The following is a 25,938-nucleotide window of genomic DNA, read 5'->3' on the forward strand; positions in this document are numbered from 1 at the left end:
CAGTTCCACAAACTGTTTTTTAAGTTGAGGTTAAAGTTTATCCATGTGGTGAGCGTATACCTGTGAGGGCATATCATAAGCCATATACCCACCATTCAAATGCACAAGGGGCTGGGAGAGAATCAATCAATATGATTTCTGTGGTGTAAAAGCTTGTTATGGGCAGTCAGAATAGAAAAAAATGCTAAAACACTCAGGATGTCTACTACGGATGTCTACGGTCTACTAAAATGTAACTTACAGTGTTAGTACCAAAATATAGGTCTTATTGAATCCATATTTGTTTGAAAAGACCAATAGTTTTATTGTTCTCTGCTTATGTTACTTAAATCTGAAAACATTTTTAAAGTTTGGGAGTTTAACACTTTACATTTGTCCTGGCTGCTTAATGAAAGAGAAGAAGAAACCAAGAAGGAAAGGATGCAGTGTAAGCTTAAAAGGGGGTATCAGTATTTGAAAGTACCTGTTTAAGCTGTGCAAATCAGTCCCTGCAACTGGCAAATGGCAGCACAGTGCCACTGTGTGAAGTCATTTGAGAGAGCTTTACGTGGTGATGATCTTTAAGGCTGTAGAATGCTAAACTAAATAATGATTTGGGAAAGATAGTGTTTCATGTATTTTCCAGGTTGCTTTCAATCCTAATAGGATAGCTTCTCATCAAAGGCAGGGTATCCGATTCTTAAATAATAGAGGATACCCTCACTATTTGCTGAGGACACATTTTAGGAGAAAATCTGACATTGCAATTATATATTTGCTGCTACCCAATTATACTCATATGCCTAGGTGGAAGTACGGTCTAAAATTTAAAAACAGCAAGATGGCAGATTCTTGTTTTGCTCAGCAAACATGTCTTGAACACTCAGCAACATCATGGTCTCTGCTAGCTACTGACACCACAAAGGTGAAAAGACAAGGCCTTTGTTCTCAAGATGCTGACAACCTTGTAGCGAGACAGACAAGTAAACATTTATTGTGCACCTCGATTCCAATAGCCATGGAAGAGCCACAGCACCAGTCCCCACTGGGCTGATCTTCAGTTTTCTAGCCCACACCAGGCCTACCAGTCAGAATCTCGGAGGTGGGACCTGGGAATGTGTATTGTCAAAACCCACCTGGGTTCTCATCGACAAGCCAGGCTTGGGAACCATGGCTCCAGGGTAAGATGCCTCCACCCCTGGCACCCAGCTTGCCTCCTCCTTCCAGGATCTTGAGAAGCTGCTTCTCTGGTAGCATCCTTCACAGACTAGCCTCAGGTTAAGAGGGGGAAACAGGGAGAGGAGGGAACAGATTGAGAAGTGTTCCTTAGAGGCATCCAAGCATGCCACCAAGATGTGAAAATCTAAGTGCACATCAGGTACTCGGAGAGTGTCCTGTTCTTTCTAGACAATACGTACGAGCAGTACTTTCACCCCTTTCCTCTTTCCTATTCCCATTGCCTGTGCATCTCTTGTTACCACTCATTGGGTCAATCTAGATGTGAAAGGTAACTTGTCAACTTTATCGACCTTGTTAGAAAGCAGGGGAGGGTGTGTGTACCTCAGCGTTTAAGATTGCCAAAAAGAATGTAATGGATTGTGAGAATATCATTATTATGTTTTTGCTTTGTATAGTTTTGTGGGTGTTTTCATCACATTTTTCGGGGTGCTAAACATTTTTATTTTTAAATCGAGGGCCTATTAATCTAGAAAAGTTGGATAATCCGGAAACTGATATGTGAATGCTGCATCCAGGCTGTTTTCTGGCCTGATTCTTTAGGTTAGGAGGAGATCACTTAAACACTGGGATGGTTATTGTCATAGCCAGCGGATCTGGAGCTCAGTAGAGAGATGTGCTGTGTATTAGTCAGGTCAGGCTACGCTAACCACTATAGCAAACCGTGGCTTAACACAACCTAAGAATTAATCCTCAACTACTGAGGGATCGTCAGTCAGTAATCTTTGCTTCCCCATCCCTGGGTGGCACAATTCTAATGTATGTTCCTCGAGGTTCCCTGGCAGGACTGAGCCCCAATTTCCTGCCATAGTAACTTGCTCATCATTGTACTCTTTATTGGCTTTTCTCTTTTTCTGGTCTGACTCTCCCCACTCCTAGGGTTGCCTCCCAAATAAACTCCCTGTTCCTAAATCCTTATCTCAGAAGTCAGCTTTTGAGGGAACCCAGCAATGCACGGTCGAGCTGAGAAAGACAAGTATGTTCCCACCCTACACAGTATATACCATGGTGGACCAGACTGGTTGATCACAGTAACAGCCTCTACTTAGAAAGGGGGAAAACGGAAAATACATGGCAGGCACTGGATTGTAGAAATTCTGGGGTCCTGCTGAGCGGGCATTATTAAGGGAGGTTTTGTGATTAAACCCTGGTTCTAATTCTAAGATAACTCCTTTTGCACTGTTCTCTGGCCCCTGGCTCAGCTCAGCACACAAAGCGTTCTTCTTGTCCGTTATCCTCCTTTGGCCACATCTGAAGGCGGCACCTGAGCTTCCCAGCCTGCATCCTCCTGGAGCAAGCTTAGGGGACCAAGATTGTTATTTTTGTTTGTTTGTTTTTTACAAACGTACCATTTTATTTTGATTCTTTCCTCTGACTTTTTCTCTTAACAGCTTTGAGGTATAATTCACATACTACATAAAGTCCACCCTTCTGAAGTATACAATTCTGTAGTTTTTAGTATATTCATAGAGTTGTGCAGCTATTACCACTGGTTCCTGAGCATTTTAGTCACCCCAAAGAGAAATCCCATATCCTGTAGCTCTCACTCCCCATTTTCTGTCTCTCCCAAGCCCTTGGCAACTACTAATCTGCTTTCTATCTCTGTGGATTTGCCTGTTCTGAACATTTCATATAAATCGAATCATATAAGATGTGACTTTTTGTGTCTGGCAACTTTCACTTGTTTTTAAGGTTCATCCGTGTTGTTGCATGTATCAATAGTTTGTTTCTGTATATGGCTGAATAGTCTTTCTTTATATGAATATACCACATTTTGTTTATCCATTCATCAGTTGATAAAAATTTAGGCTGTTTCCAATTTGGAGCTATTATGAATAATGCTACTAAGAAGATTCAAGTACAAGTTTTTGTGGGGACAATATGTTTTCATTACTCTTGAGTGTATACATAGGAGCAGATTGCTGGGTCAAATGGTAACTCCATATTTAACTTTTTGAGGAACTGTTTTCCAAAGCCACTATACCATTTTACAATCTCTCGAGCGATGTATGAAGGGTCCAATTTCTCTACATTCTTGCTAACACTTGTTATTGTCTTTGTGATTATAACAGTACTAGTGTATCTAAAGTCGTATCTCACTGTGTTTTTTTTTTAACTAAAGTGTAGTTGATTAACAGTGATCCAGATATATATACAGTTATATATCTATATATCTATATATATATATATATTCTTTTTCAGGTTCTTTTCCCTTATAGGTTATTATAGAATATTGAGTATAGTTCCCTGTGCTATATACAGTAGGTCCTTGTTGGTTATCTATTTTATATACAGTAGTGTGGATGTGTTAATCCCAAACTCCTAATTTATTCCTCCTACCCCCCTTTCCCCTTTGGTAACCATAAGTTTGTTTTCTATGTCTGTGGGTCTATTTCTGTTGTTTAAATAAGTTCATTTGTATTTTATTATTTTTCAGATTCCACATATAAGCAATATTATATGTTTGTCTTTCTCTGTCTGGCTTACTTCACTTAGTATGATAATCTCTAGGTCTATCCATATTGCTGCAGATGGCATTATGTCATTCTTTATACACCTGAGTAATGTTCCATTGTATAAATATACCACATCTTCTTTTTCCATTCATCTCTTGATGGACATTTAGGTTGTTTCTGTGTCTTGGCTATTGTAAATAGTGCTGCCATGAACATTGGGATGCATGTATCTTTTCAAATTATAGTTTTCTCTGGATATATGCCCAGGAGTGGGATTGCTGGATCATATGTTAACTCTATTTTTAGTTTTTTAAAAAACCTCCACACTGTTCTCCATAGTGGCTGTACCATTTTACATTCCTACCAACAGTGTAGGAGGGTTCCTTTTTCTCCACAACCTCTCTAGCATTTATTATTTGTAGATTTTTTGAAGATGGCCAGTCTGACCAGAGTGAGGTGATACCTCCTTGTAGTTTTGATTTGCATTTCTCTCATAATTAGCAGTGTTGAGCATCTTTTCATGTGCCTGTTGGCCATCTGTGTGTCTTCTTTGGAGACATGTCTGTTTAGGTCTTCTGCCCATTTTTGGATTGGGTTGTTTGGTTTTTTTGATATTGAGCTACATGAACTGTTTGTGTGTTTTGGAAATTAATCCCTTGTCAGTAGCGTTGTTTGCAAATATTTCCTCTGATTCTGTAGGTTGTCTTTTCTATTTTGTTTATGGTTTCCTCACTGAGGTTTTGATTTGCATTTTCCTAATGACTAAAGACATTGAGCATCTTTTCGTATGTTTATTAGCCATTTGTATATCTTCTTTGGAGAAATGTCTATTCCAATCCTTTGCCCATTTTTAACTGGGTTATTTATCATTTTATTGTTGAGTTCTAAGAGTTCTTTGTATGTTCTGAATGTAAGTCCTTTATCAGATATATGATGTGCAAATAATAATTTCTTCCATTCTGTGTGTGGGTTTTTTCACCTCCTTGATGGCATCCTTTGAAGCATAAAAGTTTCAAATTTTGATGCGGTTCATTTTACCTATTTTGTCTTTTTTTTTACTTGTGCTTTTGGTGTCATTTGTGCAAAAGGTTGTTTTTACAACTTGAAAGCAATTGTCAATGAAAAAATTAATCAATAGTCGATCTAAGAAAGAAATGGAAAATTTTATTTGAGCCAACCTGAGATTATAACCTGGGTGACAGTCTTTCAGGAAGCTCTGAGGACTGTTCTGAGGTCAAAGCACAGTTATGTAAGTTTTTGACATGATGGGTTATATGTCAAAGGATGTATTACTGACAGTTTACACAATCCAGATCTACACATACAAAGTGAGCTGTGGGTCATGGGTCATCATGGCCCCTTACAAGATTAAGAAGGAAGGTTATCTCCTAAGGAGGTCTGGTTAATGCAGATACACAATACACACTAAAGGGGAGGGAGGAGGCCCAAATAGGCAGAGAAGAATTTTATGTTTAAATTTTCTTGTCTTGCCATAAAGTATGAATTTTATTCCATCACAGCAAAGGCTTCTTCAGACTGAGTTTGTGGTTTCTTTGGCAGTGCAGATCCCGTAGTAATTTAGGTCTCTGATCTCTTTGCTTCTAGTCAGTTGCATATGCCAGTATCCAGAATTCCTTTCTTGACATATTTCTCAAGCTCAGTTTGTTGGGTTTTGGGGGTTTTTCCTTCTTTGCCTTGGGCTGCTATAACAAAATACTGTAGACTGATTGGCTTAAACAACAGACATTTATGTCTCATAGTTCCAGAGGCTGGGGAGTCCAAGGTCAAGATTTGATTCCTAGTGAGGACCCGCTTCCTTGCTCTGAAACAGCTGCATTCTTGCTGTTGCCCACATGGCCTCCCCTCCCTGTGCGAGCCCGAAGAGAGCGCTCTTGTCTCTCATCCTCTGCTTTCAGGATGTGAATCCCATTATGAGGGCTGTACACTCATAACCCCATCTAAACCTGGTTACCTTCCTAAGCTCCCCAACTCATAATATCAGCACTTTGGGTGTCAGGGCTTCAAAATAGGAATTTTGGGGGGACACAAACATTCAGTCCATAACGCTGTCCATTCCATTTTTTTCAATTGTGGTTAAAAAACAAAAAACATGTAAAATTTACCATCCTAATTATTTCTAAGTATACAGTTCAGTAGTGTTAAGTACATTCACATTGTTATGTAACCGATCTTCAGAACTCTTCATCTTGCAAAACTGAAACTCTACACCCATTAAACAACAGCTCCCCATTTTCCCCTCTCCCCAGTCCCTGGCAACCACCATTTTACTTCTGTTTCTGTGAATGTGGCTACTCTAGAAACCCCGTATAAATGGTATCATATAGTATTTGTCTTTTGTGACTGACTTAATTCACGTACCATGATGTTCTCAAAGTTCATCCATGTTGTATTTTGTGACAGGATTTCCTTTCTTTCAGGCTGAATAACATTTCATTGTGTGAGTGTGTGTATTGTTTATCCATTTATTCATCCGTGGACACTTGTATTGCTTCCTCCTCTTGGCTATTATATAGCTGCTGTGAACGTGGGTGGGCCTTCGCTCCGGACGCGCAGGCTCAGCGGCCATTGCTCACGGGCCCAGCCGCTCCACGGCATATGGGATCCTCCCGGACTGGGTGCACGAACCTGTGTCGCCTGCATCGGCAGGCGGACTCTCAACCACTGCGCCACCAGGGAAGCCCAAGGCTTCACTCTTAATCTGGGTCACTTTATACTACTGAGAAAATTGACTGGGCCTTTGTTGTTCAAAGCCTGTTTCAGTCTTTTCCCTTACTTTCTGGGGTCTAGAGGCAACTGTCTTTTCCAGCCCTTCAAAGCCTCAAATTCCTGAGCTGTCTATTCTCTTTCGTTACTCCTTGAAAAGTGGTCACTTCTCTCCTGTGCTCATCTCTTCCTGCAGTGTTTTGCCAGAGGGAGTTTTTCTTGCTTGAGTCATAGTCTGATGTGGGTGGTGGGTGAGGCGCTGTGCTCCATAGTCCCTCAGGTGGCTGTCTGACTCCAGGGCCTTATCCTCACCTGTACCAGCAAAGAGAGAGAGAAGCGGGGAGGGTTGCACAGGAAGGCTTTTAGGAGCCTGACCTGGAAGTAGCATATGTTCTCCTACCCCCATTCCATTGGCAAGACTTGTTATTACAGCTCTCCTTAACTGGAAAGGAGGATGGGAAATTAAATCTTGCTCTGTCCCCAAGGAGAAAGGAAAACAAGGTTTGGTGAGCACAGAGCAGCCACTGCCACAGGCTAGAGCTAAATTTGGAGGTGCCAGCCTATAGGTAGTGATTAAACCCATGAGCAAAGATGGGGATCACCGGTAAAGATGTAATGAGAGTAATGGGGGACCATCACAAAAATAAGGGCACTATCCGGAGGGCCTGTCATGGTAAAAATAATTTATGTAACTTAACTTTACGATGTTTAGAAAAAGTACTCCCATGTATATAGGAAGTTTTAAACATGTGGATTAAAAATGGAAAAATAGCTTTTTCAGAAACTGGAATGTTTTCATTCCTTGAAGTTAATGCAGAAAACAAAATATATTAGCGTGATTATTTTATGACTGATGAAGCCTGTGAGTATAAAATGACTCTGAATTTTAGAAATACTGTACTAAGTAAAGATTAATTTTTGTTTATCACTTATTCAGTACATGTTTATTGAGCATCTAATATGTGACAGACAGTGTGAGCATTATAACAGTAAGTCACAGGCCCTCAAGGGGGATCAAATTAAGTAGGAAAAAAAATAAGGCAAGGAGGGCTTCCCCAGTGGCACAGTGGTTGAGAGTCCGCCTGCCAACATAGGGGACACGGGTTCGTGCCCCGGTCCGGGAGGATCCCACATGCCGCGGAGCGGCTGGGCCCGTGAGCCATGGCTGCTGAGCCTGTGCGTCTGGAGCCTGTGCTCCGCAATGGGAGAGGCCACAACAGTGAGAGGCCCGTGTAACACAAAAAAATAAAAAAGTAAGGCAAGTAATGAATACCTAAAACATGAGGCAGAATCTTCAAGACCACAGGAAGTATTTAAAATGTGACACCACCAGGGTGGCAGTCTGGAGATGAAAGAGCATTGGTTTTGGAGTTAAGCAGATCTGGGTTTGAATCACAGCTCTGTAGCTCTCCACGTAACCTTGGGGAAGTTATTAACAACTTGGGACTTCTAGTTTCCTTATTTCCAAGTTGGTGATAATAATATCTACCTTTCAGGTTGTTGTGAAGATTAGGGGTAATATGTATACACAAAGCCTAACACAGTGCTTGGTATTACAAATATGGTAGTTATCTTCTTATTACTGAGGAAGGTAGAGCTCGTATTGGATTGGAAAAATGACCCTTACCTTCCACTAATTCATGAGTTCCTCATTCAGTAGTATTTAGCGAAGCTTTACTGTGCACACAGTACTTAGACTGTGTGAGTATCTTTGTTCGCTACAGCCCCATTCAGTTTGTAATGCAGTCATGTTCGTACACAGGTCTGCAGCCACCAGGTTTATATGCTGTCTTCCCCTCTTTCAAGTGATCGAGACCACTCTGTCCCTTCTGACGCCGTCCCCATCCTCCTCTTTGCTATTGGCAGCTGCCTGACTTACTACCCCACACAGTCTTCTCTTCTCCTGCCCACCGCTCTACCTTCATTGCTTGAATTTCCACAAGCTGCCCCTCAGGAAACCTGTTTTCTTCACATATAAATCTTCCTTAGCCCCCTTCCCTAAGCTTCTCCTTTCATTTTTTCCCAGTTACCTCAGGAATAACTCACCACCTTTTTTCTGTCTTGGCTTGCTCATTTTCCTTCTCACGTCATGGATATCGTTAAGAGTCTATGTCTTACACGTATCCAGGCATCTCCACAGAAGTCTCTCTTTGTGGACACTGACGCTGACGCCAGCTTCCGTTGCACACGTCCTGTCTGGCAGGCGCTGTGTTGAGCCTCCTTATCCTCCAGCAGTCCTATTGTAAACTAACTGAAGGCCGGGACCAGCTATACACCCTTCTCATTTCTCAGTACAGTCCTCTGCACACAGGAAATGGCTTGTAAATAGCTCTTGATCAGAGAAAGGAAGAACAATCAGTTTTACCTGTCAGAAAATAATTTTTGAGAAATTAATTCATATACAGTTGTATTTTGTTTCATTGCCAGTATTGCAGCAATATTCCTTTTTTATGATAAATGCAAACAGCCTCGCTTCAGTATTGGATTAAATGTGCTTTTTGTGGGATTAGTTAAGGACCATTTATTACATTGTTTTTATGGCAAACTTGAATCTGAGTTCTAAACAGCTGCCTTTACAAAGTCATTTTGGTGCATAAATGTTAAGATGTGGACTCTCTGTTCAAAATTTTTCCCTATCAATAATTTTTTTAAAAAGAGGATTTAGTTTTCAGTGAAAGTGCCTCGTTTGTCTTTCTCTTCTGTGTCTTCTTGTGCCATTTACCAAAAATAAAAATTCTCAAACTTTTTCAGTCTTCAGGCATGAGGTAATTGCTAGAGCCAACTGGAAATAGATCAGGGATTAACAGACATAGCACATGTTTGCCGATGTCCCAGGGTTTTGACTGCTGAGAGGCAGACATGCCGCTGTAACTGAAAACAGTCATCACTAGAGAGCATACAACTTTACAGAGAAAGAATGCTGTACTCGTTGTTGTCAGTGAATGTGCCGTATTATTTTGAGGGCTTGCCCATCATAAACAAGTTTAAAAACAACATCTAAGTTATGTCACCTCCGTATCTATCCTGTCACTGCTCTGTTGAAGACTTGAGTGCCTCTTCCTGGGCCACTGCCCTTGTCTCTCCCATGTGTCCCGTCCGTGGTCCTTCCCCATCTGACCAGCCCTCCTCCGCAGCCTTCCCTTCACTGTTGCTCCTCAAAAACACTACGCTGATCAACCTTTCTTTTTCCTGATTTCTTCTTCTTTTATCCCTCCCTCCCTCCCTCCCTTTCCCTTCATCCTGTTTCTTTCACTTTTAGAAAACCGAAACAAAGTAGGTAAACGCACAGAACAAGTCCAGATTTCAGGAAAGGCCCAGTTCAAAAACTACTTCGTAATGTTTCTCTGAGTGTCTCTTCCATCCACATAGATGAATACACATCATCTTTATTTCCCCTGGGAAATTTATGTTTCTAGAACTTACCATATTCTGCCTTGTCTTACCATTATAGCTAGTGGACTGCAAGCTCCCTAAGAGCAGTATGCATGTGTGGTTTAACTTTGTACACCTCTTAACACCCCTTAGCAGAGGGGTCTGCTCATACTCAGGGCATAAGAAGTGTTTGTTAAATACTTACTTCTCTTCAAGATAGGCTAGTGTAAATGTCCTTCATTTGAACTTGGTGTTTGTATCATTCACATTCTCTTTCACATGAGTGTAGATTTTCAAGGGGCAAGAGCAGTCCCTTTCTATTAACAAGTTTAATCTTGCTTTTCATTTGAATCCCAACAGTCAGTGAATTGTACCTTCTCTTTTGGTAGCCTCGTGTGCAAGCTGAACACAAGGACCACCATCCTCGCAGCAACCAACCCCAAAGGCCAGTACGACCCCCATGAGTCTGTGTCAGTGAACATTGCCCTTGGCAGCCCACTCTTAAGTCGATTCGACCTGATCCTGGTTTTGCTTGATACCAAGAATGAAGACTGGGATCGTATAATTTCTGCCTTTATCTTAGAAAACAAAGGTACGTGGAGACGAACAAATCATTCAAATTGACAAAAAGTAGACGTAACAAATGAAATTTTCCTTGAAGAAAATTAAATAAATACCCAAGGTACCGTAACTAATGGGCAGTAGAGAGAGGCTTAGATAGAAAGCAGTGAGACGAGTCAGTTAGTGAGCCCAGAATAACAAACGGAAGGAAAAGGGTCTTTCTCTGCTTGCCATTGATGAGATTAAAGTTGGTAAATGTGTCCTTTGTGGTGAAAGGGGGCAACCTTATGATATATAATTACCACGTGTTTCACCTCTTGCACCCAAAAAAATGGACTGAGTTTATGAAACAGAATTCTAAATGTGGGACTTCTGTCAAAAACTTAGATTTACCAAGTACTATTTATTTCTGTATATGGCAGAACAGAATTATTCTGAATAATTTAAACCTCTGTAGGAAGCTTACCTTTATTAAGCTTAGCGCCTAAGACTGTTTATTATAGAACTATATGCAGAGACACATCTAGATTTCAATGGCCACAAAACCTGAAGGTCATCTTTTTAAAAATGAGTACAAGAACTTTAGCAAAACCCTTAATATGAGATGTTTGCCTGTTCTTAGAAATTACTGACCCAATACGTGATATATACAGGTTATCCAAGCAAATCAGAGAAGCTCTGGAGCATGGAAAAGATGAAAACCTATTTCTGCCTCATTAGGAATCTGCAGCCCACACTGTCTGATGAGGGTAATCAAGTTCTCCTCCGGTACTACCAGATGCAGAGGCAGAGCGATTCCCGGAACGCTGCCCGGACAACCATCCGCCTGCTGGAAAGCTTGATACGATTAGCAGAAGGTTTATTTCCTTCAGCAGATAATACTTTTATCGGGTGTCCAGTGTGAGCAAGGCATGGGGCTTGGCACCGTGAATTCAGAGATGAGTGAGGATGACCTCTGAGGTGCTTGCTCATAGTTGCTTAAAAAGTAAAAACTCGGAGCTATGAAACCACTCTTCTGGGGACGGATTATAGATGTTGAGTGGAACGAAGCGTCGTTCAGAAAGAGGAATCTCTGTGACATCTCAGAACCTCCCATAACTTAAGACATCATTCATGTAGAAGGTCTCATTTACGGATGTTTGTTTCTCGATGGCTTCTGTTAGCACTTGGGGTGGAATACTCCCTTACTGGGAAATATTTCCTATATAGCACCCTGGGTTATTTCTCACCAGTTGCCACTCACAGCCCACCACTAGCACAATAATGCTGAATTAACAGTACCATGCTCTATCCCATCCCTAAGGTATGAGACTTACATGCATACTTGCAGCTAATATGCGTCTCCAGACGTTTTCTTTTTTTTCTAATACTGGCTTTTACATTTAGCCCTTATTAAACAATCCTAAATTTTTTTCACATGAGCTGACTGTATCATATGATGATATAATATATGCTTACCAAAAAGTTCTATAAAACAAAAGTGCCTCCCTCACTTTTTCAAGGATTTATAACGAATATTAAGGCAAGAAATACCCAAGATTCAGGCTTGCAAATTTGGCAGTTTTGAAAAGCTCACAGATAAAGAGATGTATCAGAGATGAGAAATGAATATTAATTTTAATTTTGTATGATTTATAATAGATTAGAAAGTAAGGATTAAAAGTCACTGAATATTAAATATATGCCGCATAGCACCTTTCTTTGCTGGAGCCCAGAGTACCTTTTCATGTAAATACACAGAACTGCCATGGGCTGTGCAGAAGGATTAGGCCCATTATTAGAGAAACAACCTTAAAGCTAGTTGAAGTTAGACTTACGTGCTTGCTCTAGTAAAATGTATTTGTTATTAGTAGCTCATTTATAAAATACAGTTTTGGAATGGGGGGATCCAGGAGAGTATTACATTTATCACCTCAAAAATTCATAAAAATAATTCTTCATAATTTCAAATGCACCTTATTAGCTCATGCTCGCCTGATGTTCCGTGACACAGTGACTCTGGAAGATGCTATTACAGTGGTGTCGGTAATGGAGTCCTCCATGCAGGTAAGGATATTTTGTACCTAATGTTTTGTTTTGTTTTGTTTTGTTTTTCCGGTACCCGGGCCTCTCACTGTTGTGGCCTCTCCCGTTGCGGAGCACAGGCTCCGGACGCGCAGGCTCAGCGGCCATGGCTCACGGGCCCAGCCGCTCCGCGGCACGTGGGATCTTCCCAGACCGGGGCACGAACCCGTGTCCCCTGCATCGGCAGGTGGACTCTCAACCACTGCGCCACCAGGGAAGCCCTGTACCTAATGTTTGAACCCTAGTTACAAGCATTGTTTCAAAGAGACAATTTATAGCCTATCAGGAGTTATAAAAATGATCATATTCTAGACCTAGTAATTCCTGGAAATATATCCAAAGGAAACTATTTAAAAGAAGGGGTAAAAATTGTCATAGAAACAGTCTCTGCATCAGTAGCATTGCTTTACCCACTGGTATAAAGCAGTGGGTCTCAATCCTTTTTCTCCTCAACACGCCTGGGAGATGCTTATGGTCCCACTAGAGACAGTGTGGCTTCTCAGAGCAATGCATGCCACCAGGAATTGAGGGAGAGGACCACTGAAATTTGACAAAGGCTCCCAGGTGATTCTGATACTGTGATGGGGGTGTAGAGGGCTGGTCTCAGCCATCTGGGATCAGTGGCCTCTAGTGTGTACTTCCTGTCTGCAGGCTAGCCTGGTGACTCTCCCTGGCATTTCCCATTTTCTCACCCTTTCAGGGAGGTGCTCTGCTGGGAGGTGTGAATGCACTCCACACATCCTTTCCTGATAACCCTCTGGAGCAGTACCAGAAGCAGTGTGAACTTATTCTGGAAAAGCTGGAGCTGCACAGCCTCTTAAGGGAAGAGCTAAGAAGACTTGAAAGGTGAGAAAAGAAAACCAAGAAAAGCATGTGATGGAAAATGCTTGTTTGGCATTTAGTGAAATGGAAGAAGTATCAAGTAAGTGGAAAATCTGTCTGTACTCTCAGTAGGGGATTTCAGTTATCTAGTACTGTATAATCTACTACCTCAAAGCTCAGTAGCTTAAAAACAAAACAAACAAAAAAAGACACCACAACTTTTTAGTGCTCACTTTTCTGGGAGTCAGAAATTCAGGAGCTCTCAGTGGGGATGGCTTATCTCCATTCCACATAGTGCCAGCTGGGGTCACTCATACACCTGCATTTATTTAGCTGGGAGCTCAATTGGAATTGGAACATCCAAGATACCTTCCATGATGTGTGGTGCCTTCGCAGGGGTGGCTTAAATGGCCGGGGGCTAGCTGGGCTCTCTACGGTAAGGTAGTAAGAATTCTGAGGTGGTAGCTTAGGACTCAAGTAGCTTAGCAAAAGTGGAAGCTGCAGGCCTCTTATGGGCTGGGCCAGAGCTGACTCAGCATCACTTCTACCACATTTTGTAGTTCAGAGCAAGTCACAGGGTCAACCCACATGCAAGGTAAAGGGAAATGGACACCACCTCTCGATGGGAGGAGTGGCATAGACATATAGGAAAGAGGGAATTGATGGCCGCCTCTTTGGAGACCACCTTCCACAGCTGCATTTCCTCGGCTTACTGGTTTGGTGAGCCTCGTGGAGAACACTGACTGGTCCTTTACTATATGTAATAAACTGGGTCCTGATTATATGAGAAGCACCAAGGTGTGCCACCTACGGTTTACACCCAACATGACACACAGTTTCCATCAAGAAACCTTGGTGAATGGGCTGTATCCTGTTTACTGCCACTTTGCCTTCTTCTCTTTCTTTGGCTCAGTATAAGAAGTAGAGCAGTGCTATTCGGAGAGGTGGCTGGGACTGCTGTTGAGGAAGAGGAAGTTGGCCTCTAAGGGAGTGATCTATCCCATCCTGGGCCAGACCCAGACACAAAATATTTTATAACTTGGCAGTATCGTTTTTCATCACCAGGAGAGGACATGTGCAATGGCCTTTACATAAAGAATCTTAGTGCTTATTAATATATTAATTCTTTTCTTACTGTTTGTAAAGCTTTCTTCAAAGCGTAATAAATATTTGATCATTAGTCATTATATATCTCTGGTAGAAGAAAATCGCAGGTAGAGACCCAGACTGCTTTCAGGCCAGCCTGTGCTGGCACACTGGGAAGGTTACAGAAGTAGAAGTGGAAGTACTGACTCTCACCCAGGAAAGGCCTTCCTGGTCCATGAGCAGCAGCACTGACTTTCCCTTCAGCATCATGATTTCCTTCCCTACATGCCCCAATCCATGACTTTTAAAATTTTACAATTTAACAGTCAGACTAAAAAAAACTCCCCAGTGAGAATGAGGTATTTTATGTTAAAGAAGGAACTGTTTTTCTTTTTTTTATATAAATTTATTTTTTGGCTGCATTGGGTCTTCGTTGCTGCGTGCAGGCTTTTCTCTGGTTGCGGCGAGCAGGGGCTACTCTTCGTTGCGGTGCTCAGGCTTCTCATCACGGTGGCTTCTCTGGTTGCAGAGCATGGGCTCTAGGCACATGGGCTTCAGTAGTTGTGGCACGCGGGCTCAGTAGTTGTGGCTCTCGGGCTCTAGAGCGCAGGCTCAGTAGTTGTGGTGCACGGGCATAGTTGCTCCACGGCATGTGAGATGTTCCCGGACCAGGGCTCGAACCCGTGTCCCCTGCACTGGCAGGCGGATTCTTAACCACCATGCCACCAGGGAAGTCCCGACATTTATTTTAAATATTCTGTTTTAGTATCAGGACTCAGCACAGTGCCTCACATGGAATACTGAATAAATGACTGATTTTATGGCCTTATTCACACTGGGATTTTGCCACCAGGGAAGACCATGAAGGAACTGTTTTTCATCCTACAGGGGAACAACTCAGGAATGACAACAGCAATGTTTCAAAACTCCCCTTTCTAGTGACTTGTTAAAATGTGGACATGTGGGAAGGAATGTGTCACACACATTACCTAAAGAATTTTTGTCTGAACTTTCACGTTTGCATGCTCCCTAAATACATGAGCTTCTAAAAAGCCTGACTTTGAGTCTGTGCCTGTGAAGCAAGAGTGAGGAATGGCAAGTGTGTCCATCGGGCCTCTTCCTTGTTCGTGTGAGTGGGTTAATGACTGACCTGAATCTGGTTACCGGTGTTGATCTCAAAGCTGGGGGCTGGTGAATGGAGGGCATGTGGGAGCAGAGCAGCTGCACAGCGAGAATTTGGGGAGCACACTGAGATTATTGACTGTTTAAGTAAAACCTTGAGAATTCTTTTCCTGGCATTTCTCTCCTATTTGCTCACTCTCTTCATCCAGCAGTGTTCTTGTTCTGTTTATAAAACCTCAGCACAGCCTTTTGGGGAAGTGTGGGGACTGGTTTTGTCCCACTAATACCCAGGTGCCAGCCTGCAGTAAACTTGCACTTTGTCTAAAATCAGACTCTTTTTTTTTTTTGGTCTCCTGGCTTTTTCACGATAAAAGCTCTTCCTCTGGTTCTTTTATAGTTTGATGTAGCTGATCCTTTTCAGGCCTGTCCTGGGTTTGGCTTTGCTTTTGGAAAGGCTGCTCATTTTGAGTGGCCAGAATCTGGTCATTTTGACTACCCTAAGCTGACATGCTGGATTCAGGAAAGAAGGAATGTGAGGCTCAGAACCAGTGTTGTGTGATAGAAAAATAGCAATTGGACTTACCAAATTCAAGATGACCCTCCTGGAGGGAAAGAAGGGAAACAAAAAAAGAGTAGGTGATGGTCTAAAAAATAGACCTTAAAGTGGCCTTTGAAATGTTTTTTTTCTTCTGGTATTTCTCTGTAATGCAAGGGCATGTTCTAGAGCTGATCCTCACGGCAGCAAAGCCAGGTGCCCCACAAAGGAACCTCCAAGACACACTCTAAAGCCAAGCTTAGCAAGAGGGAAAACCCCCAGTAGCACGTGGGTTTATCCCCTTGGGAAAGAGTTTTCTATTTCCTAAGGAGAGCACATGTGAATAATAAAGCTGTTTGTATTTTTATCACTTTTCTTTGGGAAAATGCTTTACTAGTGACGGCCAGCCTCAAATGGTGGCTGTTCTACCCATCTCAAAACGACCGAGCAATCCCACTCCTGGGCATATACCCTGAGAAAACCATAATTCAAAGAGTCATGTACCACAATGTTCATTGAAGCTCTATTTACAATAGCCAGGACATGGAAGCAACCTAAGTGTCCATCGACAGATGAATGGATAAAGAAGGTGTGACACATATATACAATGGAATATTACTCAGCCATAAAGAGAAACGAAATTAAGTTATCTGTAGTGAGGTGGATGGACCTAGAGTCTGTCATACAGAGTGAATTAAGTGAGAAAGAGAAAAACAAATACAGTATGCTAACACATATATATGGAATCTTAAAAAAAAAAATGGTTATGAAGAACCTAGGGCCAGGACAGGAATAAAGACAGACGTAGAGAATGGGCTTGAGGACACGGGGAAGGGGAAGGGGAAGGTGGGAAGAAGTGAGAGAGTGGCATGGACATACATACACTACCAAGTGTAAAATAGATAGCTAGTGGGAAGCAGCTGCGTAGCACAGGGAGATCAGCTTGGTGCTTTGTGACCACCTGGAGGGGTGGGATAGGGAGGGTGGGAGGGAGATGCAAGAGGGAGGAGATATGGGGGTATATGTATATGTATAGCTGATTCACTTTGTTATAAAGCAGAAACTAACACACCTTGTAAAGCAATTATACTCCAATAAAGATGTTTCAAAAACAAAAACAGCGTGTAAAGATGTCTTACGAGGTATAGTAAAATGCAGAATTTAAACAGTGGAGAAATTAACTTCACACATCAGAATCAGACTAAGATAGTAGGGCTAAATTATTCTACCCTTAAAATTCCCATAAATTTTTAAAGTTATGGAGCGTTAACAATTACGAGTATCCCTGACCTCAATTTGATACTGAAAGTATACTAGATAGTAGTAATTTTGAAAGCTATTTGGGTTTTTTTTTTTGTTTTGCCTTTGTCTGGCTGTGACTACAGTGAACCTAGGTTTTCCTGTATTGATGTTCCCAACTCTACCAGTGACTATAGTCCAAAATAATTTTCGGGTATTTTTTTCCCCAATTGTAAGCAATAATGCACGTTCTTCATAGAGTATTTTGAAAGTATCAATAATAAATGAATAATGAAAAAATCAGACATAATCTTATTTCCCAGAGAGAGCTATCATTAACATGTTAATGTATTTAAATATATTTAAGTTTAAAATCCATTTAATTTTAACGTATTTTCTTCTGTTTCTTTTTCTATGATTACCCATGAGCTTTAGAATAATTTACTCATCTGCTTTTTGGTGTAGTTTCTGTTTGGATTTAGTGCATGGAAGCAGTCATATTGCCCCTTACACTGAGAAGGCATTTCTAGGTTGTTAGGAGGGGACATGCTTTTGAGAAGCTACAAGCCCTGTTAGAAATTGGTCCTCTGGCATTATTCCAGTTTAAAACGAATATCACAAGATGAGCTCCGCCTTCTGGGCAGGTCAGTAGGTTTCAACTCTGTATCAGTCTAATGGAGAGTGGCTGCCCAGAACACATGCTGAAACGTGGCTGGGCTAGGCAGGGAAGAGGTCACAGCTGCCTGGAGGAGGTCTACCATGCAGGTGGCTGCCAGAGGGCCGGGGGCCACAGCGTGGAGGAGTCACAGTCTGTTTACTCCTGAGGAAGGTGATTTTTCAGAGGCACGAAAATTCAGTACCTCAGTTAAGTCAAGAGATGTGAGGAGCTCGTAAACTATAGTCTTTCACTTTGGTTCCGATCGGAGGACTGGCTACCAAACAACTCGAGCCACTTCTCTTGGTCCATAATCAGCGACTCTGCACATAGCCACCAGTCTGTCTTGTAGGAGAACATTTTAACACGAGAGAGAAGACTGAGCATTCTAAAATGAATGAAATGGACTTTCAGAGAGATCTGAAAATATGTACACAAACCTGCTACTTCATTTTCTTTATTTTACTACTGTTTTAGGTCAAATTAGAATGATTATCAGAACACTTGAATTCTGTCCTGATGAAAGTATAATTTCCTCCTGCTGCTCTAAGGGACTGTATATGGTATTAACCCGGAATTATATTGGACTTAAACCCTGAGATGGCATCTCAGAGAATAAAGAAATGAAAAGCTTAAAGCAGTACACGTTTTCCTTATCTTCTGCAGGTTACAGAATCAGAGTGTGTGTCAACACCGGCCACGGGCAATGGAAGCAGAGACGACTTCAGGGTCCCTGAGAGATGATCCAGGGGAAGAATCAAAGCTCAGCCCATCAGCTCAGCAGGAAGTGAACTGCAGCACACATCTGTCCTCTACTGGAGGCAGGCCTGGGGGAAGCCCACTTCCCAATCCCCCATCCCATCTGGGGCCCGATAGACTGACAAGTAGAAGGCATTCAGCTGAGCACAAAAATAGCCAACATGACAGTTTGGACCGGTTTGACTCCATAGCAACTCATCCGATGGAACCTAAAAACACCGTTCCTGTGTCTCCTAGTCCCAAAACAAGTGGGGGGGAGATGGCTTTGAAAATCTCCAACAACAAATCTCAGGGTAAGGAAAAAAGGGAGCCAGGCCAAAGGAGCAAATTGGAAACTGGACCGCTTCCAACACCAGAAGAGACAGAAGCTCCATTGAGGCCAGACAGCCTTGAGGGTGAAAAGGCAAAAAAGGCAGCAGTGGTTTCTGAAGCAGCAGTATCTGCTGATGAGCCAGACTCAGTACTGACTCATCACGTCCCCAGGAAACTGCACAAGCTGCGCAAGGAGAGGGCGCAGGAGTGGTGCAGGAATCCCGCCAGGCCGCCCTCGCAGCCCACAAGCTCTCCTCATCCTCGGCCCACTCCTGTACAGAGCCCAGAGAGAGTGCTTGGAACTCCCAAAAGAAAGAGACAGAAATCCCTTGCTCGGGTGCAAGAGCTGCACCTTGAACGTGTTGAGAGTCCGGGTCCCCCTGTGGCCGAACTAGCAAAGTTTACTTTCAGAAAGAAGTCAAAACTGATCCACTCTCCTGAAGACTGCAGCCCTGTGTCTCCTGGCACAAGTGAAACAGCAGTTCAGAGTCCTGAAATTCCCCAACGTAGAGCAAGAGGAAAAGCAGCTCTGCCTGGGAAGGGTCCAGACAAGCTGGCCTCTACCTCAGAAGTCAGAAGCCCAGCTCAGCTGCAAGATAAGACAAAGGAGGTGTCACGGCAGCCACCGGACAGAGACGGCCCGAGAGAGAAGAGGGAACGTGGCCCTGCAAAGGGAGCTGTCCAGCCTGACTTAGAGCTTGGGAGCAACACTGGGCGTCTGCATCTTGCTTCTGAAAGAGACAGAAAGGAAGGGGTTTCGTGCCATAGTAAAAGTGGCAAGGTTCGTGCTTGCACGTTAGCGAGATTGGCAAACTTCTCCTTTGCTTCCCCCTCTGAATCCAAATCAGAATCCCCTCCTCCTCCTGAAAGTAAGAACCTGGGTGAGGGAGGCCCCGGCCCTCTTCTTGTGACCGCAGCTACAGTGCTTGGCAGGAAAAGGAAAACTTTTCAGCTGGGGGGATCCACCGAGAGACTGAGTCTTTCCAAAACATCTCTCTTCACTTTACCGGAACTAGATGATGAACCATTAGACTTTGATTGGGATGAAGAAATAAGAAAAAAGCCATAATCATGAAAAGCTTTCTGGTCAGGTTTCCCCCTCATCCACTCAAGCCCGCACCTTCAGGATATCAACATGGTGTTTATGGATATATAGAAGTATTGGCCATATTGGGCGCCATTCTGAACACCAGCCCCCCCATCAGGTTTTATAAATTCAGGTTTATCTTCATGATTTGAAAAGCTGTATAATCAATGAAGGTCAGTGTGATACCAGTGCTTGAATCTAATTGAATCTAATTAATTAACAATTGTGCTTGATTTTGCAAACAGAGTACTTATATTCCCAAAGATGTTTCTGTTTGTTTTGTTTGGGTTTGGTTTTATTTTTTTAGGGGGTAGGTTTTCCTGCGATCCCTTCATTCACTCAGGAGCAAATGCCAGGAAGGTAACACTCACAACGCTGACAAGTCAGATGAACTCTTTTTCTGTTTGTTTGTTTTTTTCCTTTGTTGTTTTTTTTTTTCACCCAAGATGTGCTGAGTGTGGTAAATATTTATTATGATTTGCCAAAATCATGTGATTTTTTAAATAATTTTTTTGTACTTATTCTCATGTGTCAGATTAAATATGACTGAAGCTTTTGTTTCTTTGAGAGGTCTTCTCACAGTTCCATGATAGTCATAGAGATCTGGCCACTGGTCCAATAGTAGCTTTCTTGGGGTCCCTTTGACCTTTTGAGTCTTCCTTTCTTTCTTGAGCCAACAGTTTGTGCTTCAGATTCTTTTTTATGTCTTGGGGACTTAACTTCAATACAATTTAAATCCTACAGTTGGAAGAAGAGAGTGTGCAGTAGTCTCAGTCATATATCATGGCATCCATCCAAGTGGTTAACATGGAAACATGATTCCTACTAAGTTATGATTCATTTGTCTTTAAAACCAAGCAATAACTGTGTTTGGTAGGAAAAGACCACTCAAGCTTTGTCTTTCTTAAATGCTTTTAGAGTAACTTTTTCTTTTAGATTCTAGCAAGGGTTGTTAGGATTTCATAATTATAGACGTTCTCTTCTGAAGTTTGAACTTGGAAAATGATACTAGAATCTTTCATTGTCTGAGGGACTTTAGACATGAGGAATATGTACTTTGTACTATATGTACTTTGTCTGATGATCACTTCATTAAATTCATACAAAAAAGAATTAGGAATCTAATTTTTCTTGAGCGTTTCAACATTAATTCCAAAATTGACTAATTAAATTTTCTGAAAAATTTTAAACTATGAGTACAAATTTAGTATGGATGAGTCTTGAAATCCTCAAACACCTTAAGCAGCTGATGAACAACATACATAAGCAGTGATTATAAGTTGTTATTGCACATTCACATAAACCTATCCTAAAACATCAAGGCTATGGTTTAGGTAATTTCTTCATTATTTCTGTACTTTACTAACTTCCCAGTGTAGTATGATTCTTAATGTGATATAGTCCTAATTTTTAAGTATTAGTACTTCCCTGAGTTTTAGCATTCTTACGAGAACTAAAGGAAAAGCAAAGCATCTGGGTGGTTGACTGGTGATTCTTGGCCTGGATATGGTCTGATTGTGAAAACTAGGGTATTTCAAACTTGAGCCACAGTGTCGAGCTGACTTTTTTTTGGTAAACTTTTAAGTTCCTTTCTTATAAATTACTGTCTTTGAAACTTGGTATCTTTTGCAGTAGTGATGTATGAAGCTGGGCATGGCTGATAATTCCTAACCTATTGATTTGCCGTTAGGGTATTTTGATCTGTTCTGTTTTTTATCATTTAATATGGTTGTATCCTAGAGCTTTCATTTCAATCTTGATTGTAGAGCACTTAGTTTCATGTAGTTAACTTGTCTCTTCAGGACACTGAGTAATTCACATTTTAAAATACAATGTTGAATTGTCCATCTTCCGTAGTTACTGTATATGACCGTCTATGCCATCTTCTACCTGGTATTATCTCACCATATGTCCTATTATTTGTGCTAATAAATCCACCCTACTTTTTTTACTACCTTCTTCTGCCAGGATCATTTGGTCAAGTTACAAGTTCCATGTGTTTATTCTTCAGTGCTTACCCAGAGAGCAATGACTATATATGTAAATATTATAAACAGACATAATTATTAGAAGAAATAAACTACTCAATATGACTGCTCCCCTACTTATTAAAAAAAATAAACTTCTGTCACAGCTTAGTTTCGTGTTATGACCACCTCTGTACTTGTTTTTTTTTGTTTTTTTGTTTTTTTGTTTTTTTGCGGTATGCGGGCCTCTCACTGTTGTGGCCTCTCCCGTTGCGGAGCACAGGCTCCAGACGGGCAGGTTCAGCGGCCACGGCTCACGGGCCTAGCCGCTCCACGGCATATGGGATCTTCCCAGACCGGGGCACGAACCCACGTCCCCTGCATCAGCAGGCGGACTCTCAACCACTGCGCCACCAGGGAAGCCCTGTACTTGTTTTTGATGTGCAAATTCTTACAACTCAGTCAATGGGAAGTCCCTTTATGTTCACACCAATGTCCTTTTAAGACTCTGACTTTCCCAAAAGCACCCAAGCTATCGGAAAACAACAGCATGTTCCAGACTCATTTTATTTTTTTTCCCAACTCAAGTCATAGAATCCACTACCCCAAGGCACTTTATTCCTTTAGTGACAAACAGTATTAAAGGCCGAACACAGGGCTTTGGGGATGCATGGGGAAGTCAGTACTGCCACTACTGTGGGGTCCCTTAGTTTCAGAGCCGAAAATGTTTAATGTCCTGAGGTCACATTTTATCCTGCTGTGTCCTACTTTTTTATATACTGTGTGATTTCACAACCACTAAGACTTTCTCTTATATGGTATTTAATGTGTGTACCAAGGAAAAACACATGTCTCAGGGGAAATATATACAGTCTCAAAAATCATATTTTTAGTCAATAAAGGAAAGTATAAAAATAACCTTTAATTCTGAATCAACATGTCAGGATATAGTTTTTTCAGGCCAGTGGACTCCTTGAAAACATTTTAATAATGTAAAATTATATAAACACAATAAAAGCTGTACCTAATTTTCTTTTCGAGAGGACCAAACCAGGATCTTAATTCTATCATAACTACATAAAAGAGTTGAGTTTTCTGACATTGTTAAAGATAGACTTTTCAGTGTATATGTGGTATTCTAAAATTTATAATAGGGATTTTATTATTTTAATTTTTAGTGTTTCTTAGAAATACAGACAAAACAAGCATGTTATTCTGATATCTTTAACCCTTTGGCTTAACTCAGCCAAACTGTAAACTGTTTTTTGAAGGTATACCAAAACTATAATAATAGAGATCTATTCTTGATTGACAGGTTTTAATTCTTGCAAACCTACGTATTCTTTATGTGTGTATTGTATTTGATTTCTATGCCTTCCCCTAGTGCTAAATCTGCCTAGCTGGTGGAATTACTGGAAGAACAGTTCTAGAGAAAATCTTAGGTCAGCCACAAGGAAGATCCCTAGAGCTCACTTTCAGCCAATCCACAACACTTGGGTGTTCAGAACCTACCTACCCTGATGAATGTCTAAGTCTAGGGACTACCTGGGACCATCTTTCAGATGCAGCTTATCAGACACCCTAGTTCCAAATCTGACAAACTCAAAATGTGGAAGGCGAGGCCAGTGTGTATTCCTCAGTGTTCAGAATAACATTTTCCATGTCTGCTTTCCATATTGTTAACATTCAGGAAAGGTAAAAGAAGGCTCCTGGCTCACATTAGTACTCTCTCCAGTAGAGGTTTTGCTGTCTATGACGCATCTTGCAAGTGGCGAAGCAGCCCTCCACCCCAGGTATACGGGGGAGCATTAACCACACTCATTCCCTTCACTGCCACTCAGAGGACACACACAGGAAACTGTGGTAACTCTTCTGTTGTTCTTATATCAGTTCCACCGTCTTCCCTCTTAAAGACTTAAAAATGCATCTGAAGGTAATACTTGTAAACATGAACTTGACAGAAATGTTAACTTAAACTCAAGTAAACTGTTCATGTGTCTACGTAAATACTCTGATGCAAGATATAGAACAACAAGGGAAATAGGATATGCACGCTGGGCCTGATCTCACTAAGGAGTAGGGCGTAAGTTATTTATCTTGTGAGTGTAAATGGTTTTTAGGCCGCTCTTCTTTAGGTTTCGTTGGAACCTTAAGCCTTGGCTGAATCGAACCACCAGAAAGCAAGTATTTGCATCGGGCACACTTCGATGTGGGGACAAAGTTGGTTTAATTTAGGGCTTCTGTAATAAACCAGTGTTGAAAGACTGCTTAATATTTCAGATCTAACTTTTTCAGTGCCTACTGATACATCAAGGAGACTGGTAGCACAGCAAAATTGGGAATCGGGCGAATTGGGTTCCAGGACTGAATGATCACTGAGCAGCAGTTATCTTACTTGATTTGGTGTGGCTGACTCCTGTCCCCTCCCTGGAATCCTTTGTCACTTGGCCTCCAGGACATCACATGCCTGTGGTTTTCCTTACTAACCTCTTCTGGTCTCAGCTTTTCTTCTCCTTACCTAGTTTCTCCTCTCCCAGACCTTTAATGTTCTCATTGAGTCTTAGGACTCCCCAAACCTATTGGTCAGCTGATGATTCCTTTCCTGAACTCCAAACTCCTCTATCCAACTCCTAGTCAATATACCTCCACCTCAACATATTTCAAATAATACTCCTGATCTTGTCCCCATCAAATGTGTTCATTTCCCAGATTTATCCATCTTGGGAAATTAGAGACTCCAACCTTGCAATTGCTTAGGCCAAAAACTTGAGTCATCCTTGACCATTTACTTTCTCTTGTACCTCACACCCCATCTGTTAGCAAATCCTGTGCAATCTCTATTTAAAATATATCTAGGGACTTCCCTGGTGGCACAATGGTTAACAGGGGACACGGGTTCGAGCTCTGGTCCGGGAACATCTCACATGCCGTGGAGCACCTAAGCCCATGCGTCACAACTACTGAGCCTGCGCTCTAGAGCCCGCAAGCCACAACTCCTGAGCCTGTGTGCAACAACTGCTGAAGCCCTCACACCTAGAGCCGGTGCTCCACAACAAGAGAAGCCACCACAATGAGAAGCCCGCGCACAGCAAGGAAGAGCAGCCCCCGCTCACTGCAACTAGAGAAAGCCCACGTGCGGCAACAAAGACCCAACGCAGCCAAAAATAAATAAATAAATAATAATTATTTTTTTTAAATGGTCCACATCAAAAAAAAATCTTTAAAAAGAAAAATATATATATATCCAGAATCTGTACACCTCTCACCACATTTGCTGCCCTCACACCAGTCCAAGCCACTATACTCTCTCACTGTGCTTCCCTACAGGCTATTCTCAGCACAGTAATCAGAGTGAACCTGTCAGGTAATACTACTTCTTACCTCAAACCCTCCAGCAGCTCTCATCTCATCCTGGGTAAAAGCCAAAGTCCATATAATATTGATCTCTAAGGCCCTGCACATCTGGCCACGTGCTACCTTTTTGACATCAAACACTAACCATGCTGGTTCCTATAATTCTCCAGACATGAAGCAGCCCCAGGGCTTTTTCACTTGCTCTTCTGTCTGTGGAGGGCTTTTTCTCTGAAGGTAATCACTCCTCACTTCCTTCAGGATTTTGCTCAAATGTCACTTCAATGAAGACTACCTACCTGCAAAATTGCAAAACGTTCTTCCCCTTCCTTAATTTTTCTGTAGCATTCTTATCCTCTGACATACTATAACATTTACTCATTTAGTTTATTGTTTGTCACAGGTGCTAACCAAGGGTGAGGGAAATCTAGAATGGATGGTAGAGGAGAGAGACCCTGAGTATCAGTTGCTGCCTCCAGATCAGCTGCTGTGGGCAGGGGGTGGGGGGCTGAGGGGTAGGCGCGCGGCCGGGGCTTATACCACATCTGGCACAACAGCTGCCGTTGGCGCTACAGGTTAATGGAGCTTGGGGTACTCTGCTGACGTTTTCC

General features: G+C 41.9%; 1 protein-coding gene across 5 annotated transcripts in view; it reads left to right on the forward strand.

Moving 5' to 3' along the window:
* Positions 1-22,147, forward strand: part of MCM9 (minichromosome maintenance 9 homologous recombination repair factor) — an 82,943-nt gene extending 60,796 nt beyond the window's left edge. For 3 of the 5 annotated variants that reach the window (XM_027087648.1, XM_027087632.1, XM_027087624.1), the window contains 5 exons: positions 10,157-10,359; positions 10,982-11,185; positions 12,292-12,374; positions 13,093-13,238; positions 18,518-22,147. In XM_027087648.1, coding sequence (XP_026943449.1) covers positions 10,157-10,359; positions 10,982-11,185; positions 12,292-12,374; positions 13,093-13,238; positions 18,518-19,991 — 2,110 coding nt within the window. In that variant the 3' untranslated portion in view covers positions 19,992-22,147. The remainder of the gene's footprint in view (positions 1-10,156; positions 10,360-10,981; positions 11,186-12,291; positions 12,375-13,092; positions 13,239-18,517) is intronic. The other 2 variants (XM_027087639.1, XM_027087656.1) reach the window with 2 other exon arrangements.
* The last annotated feature ends 3,791 nt before the right edge of the window (positions 22,148-25,938 follow it).

Source organism: Aethalodelphis obliquidens, unplaced genomic scaffold (assembly GCF_003676395.1).
Source record: "Aethalodelphis obliquidens isolate GAN/ISIS:26980383/991018 unplaced genomic scaffold, ASM367639v1 scaffold3, whole genome shotgun sequence".
Taxonomy (NCBI): Eukaryota; Metazoa; Chordata; class Mammalia; order Artiodactyla; family Delphinidae; genus Aethalodelphis; species Aethalodelphis obliquidens.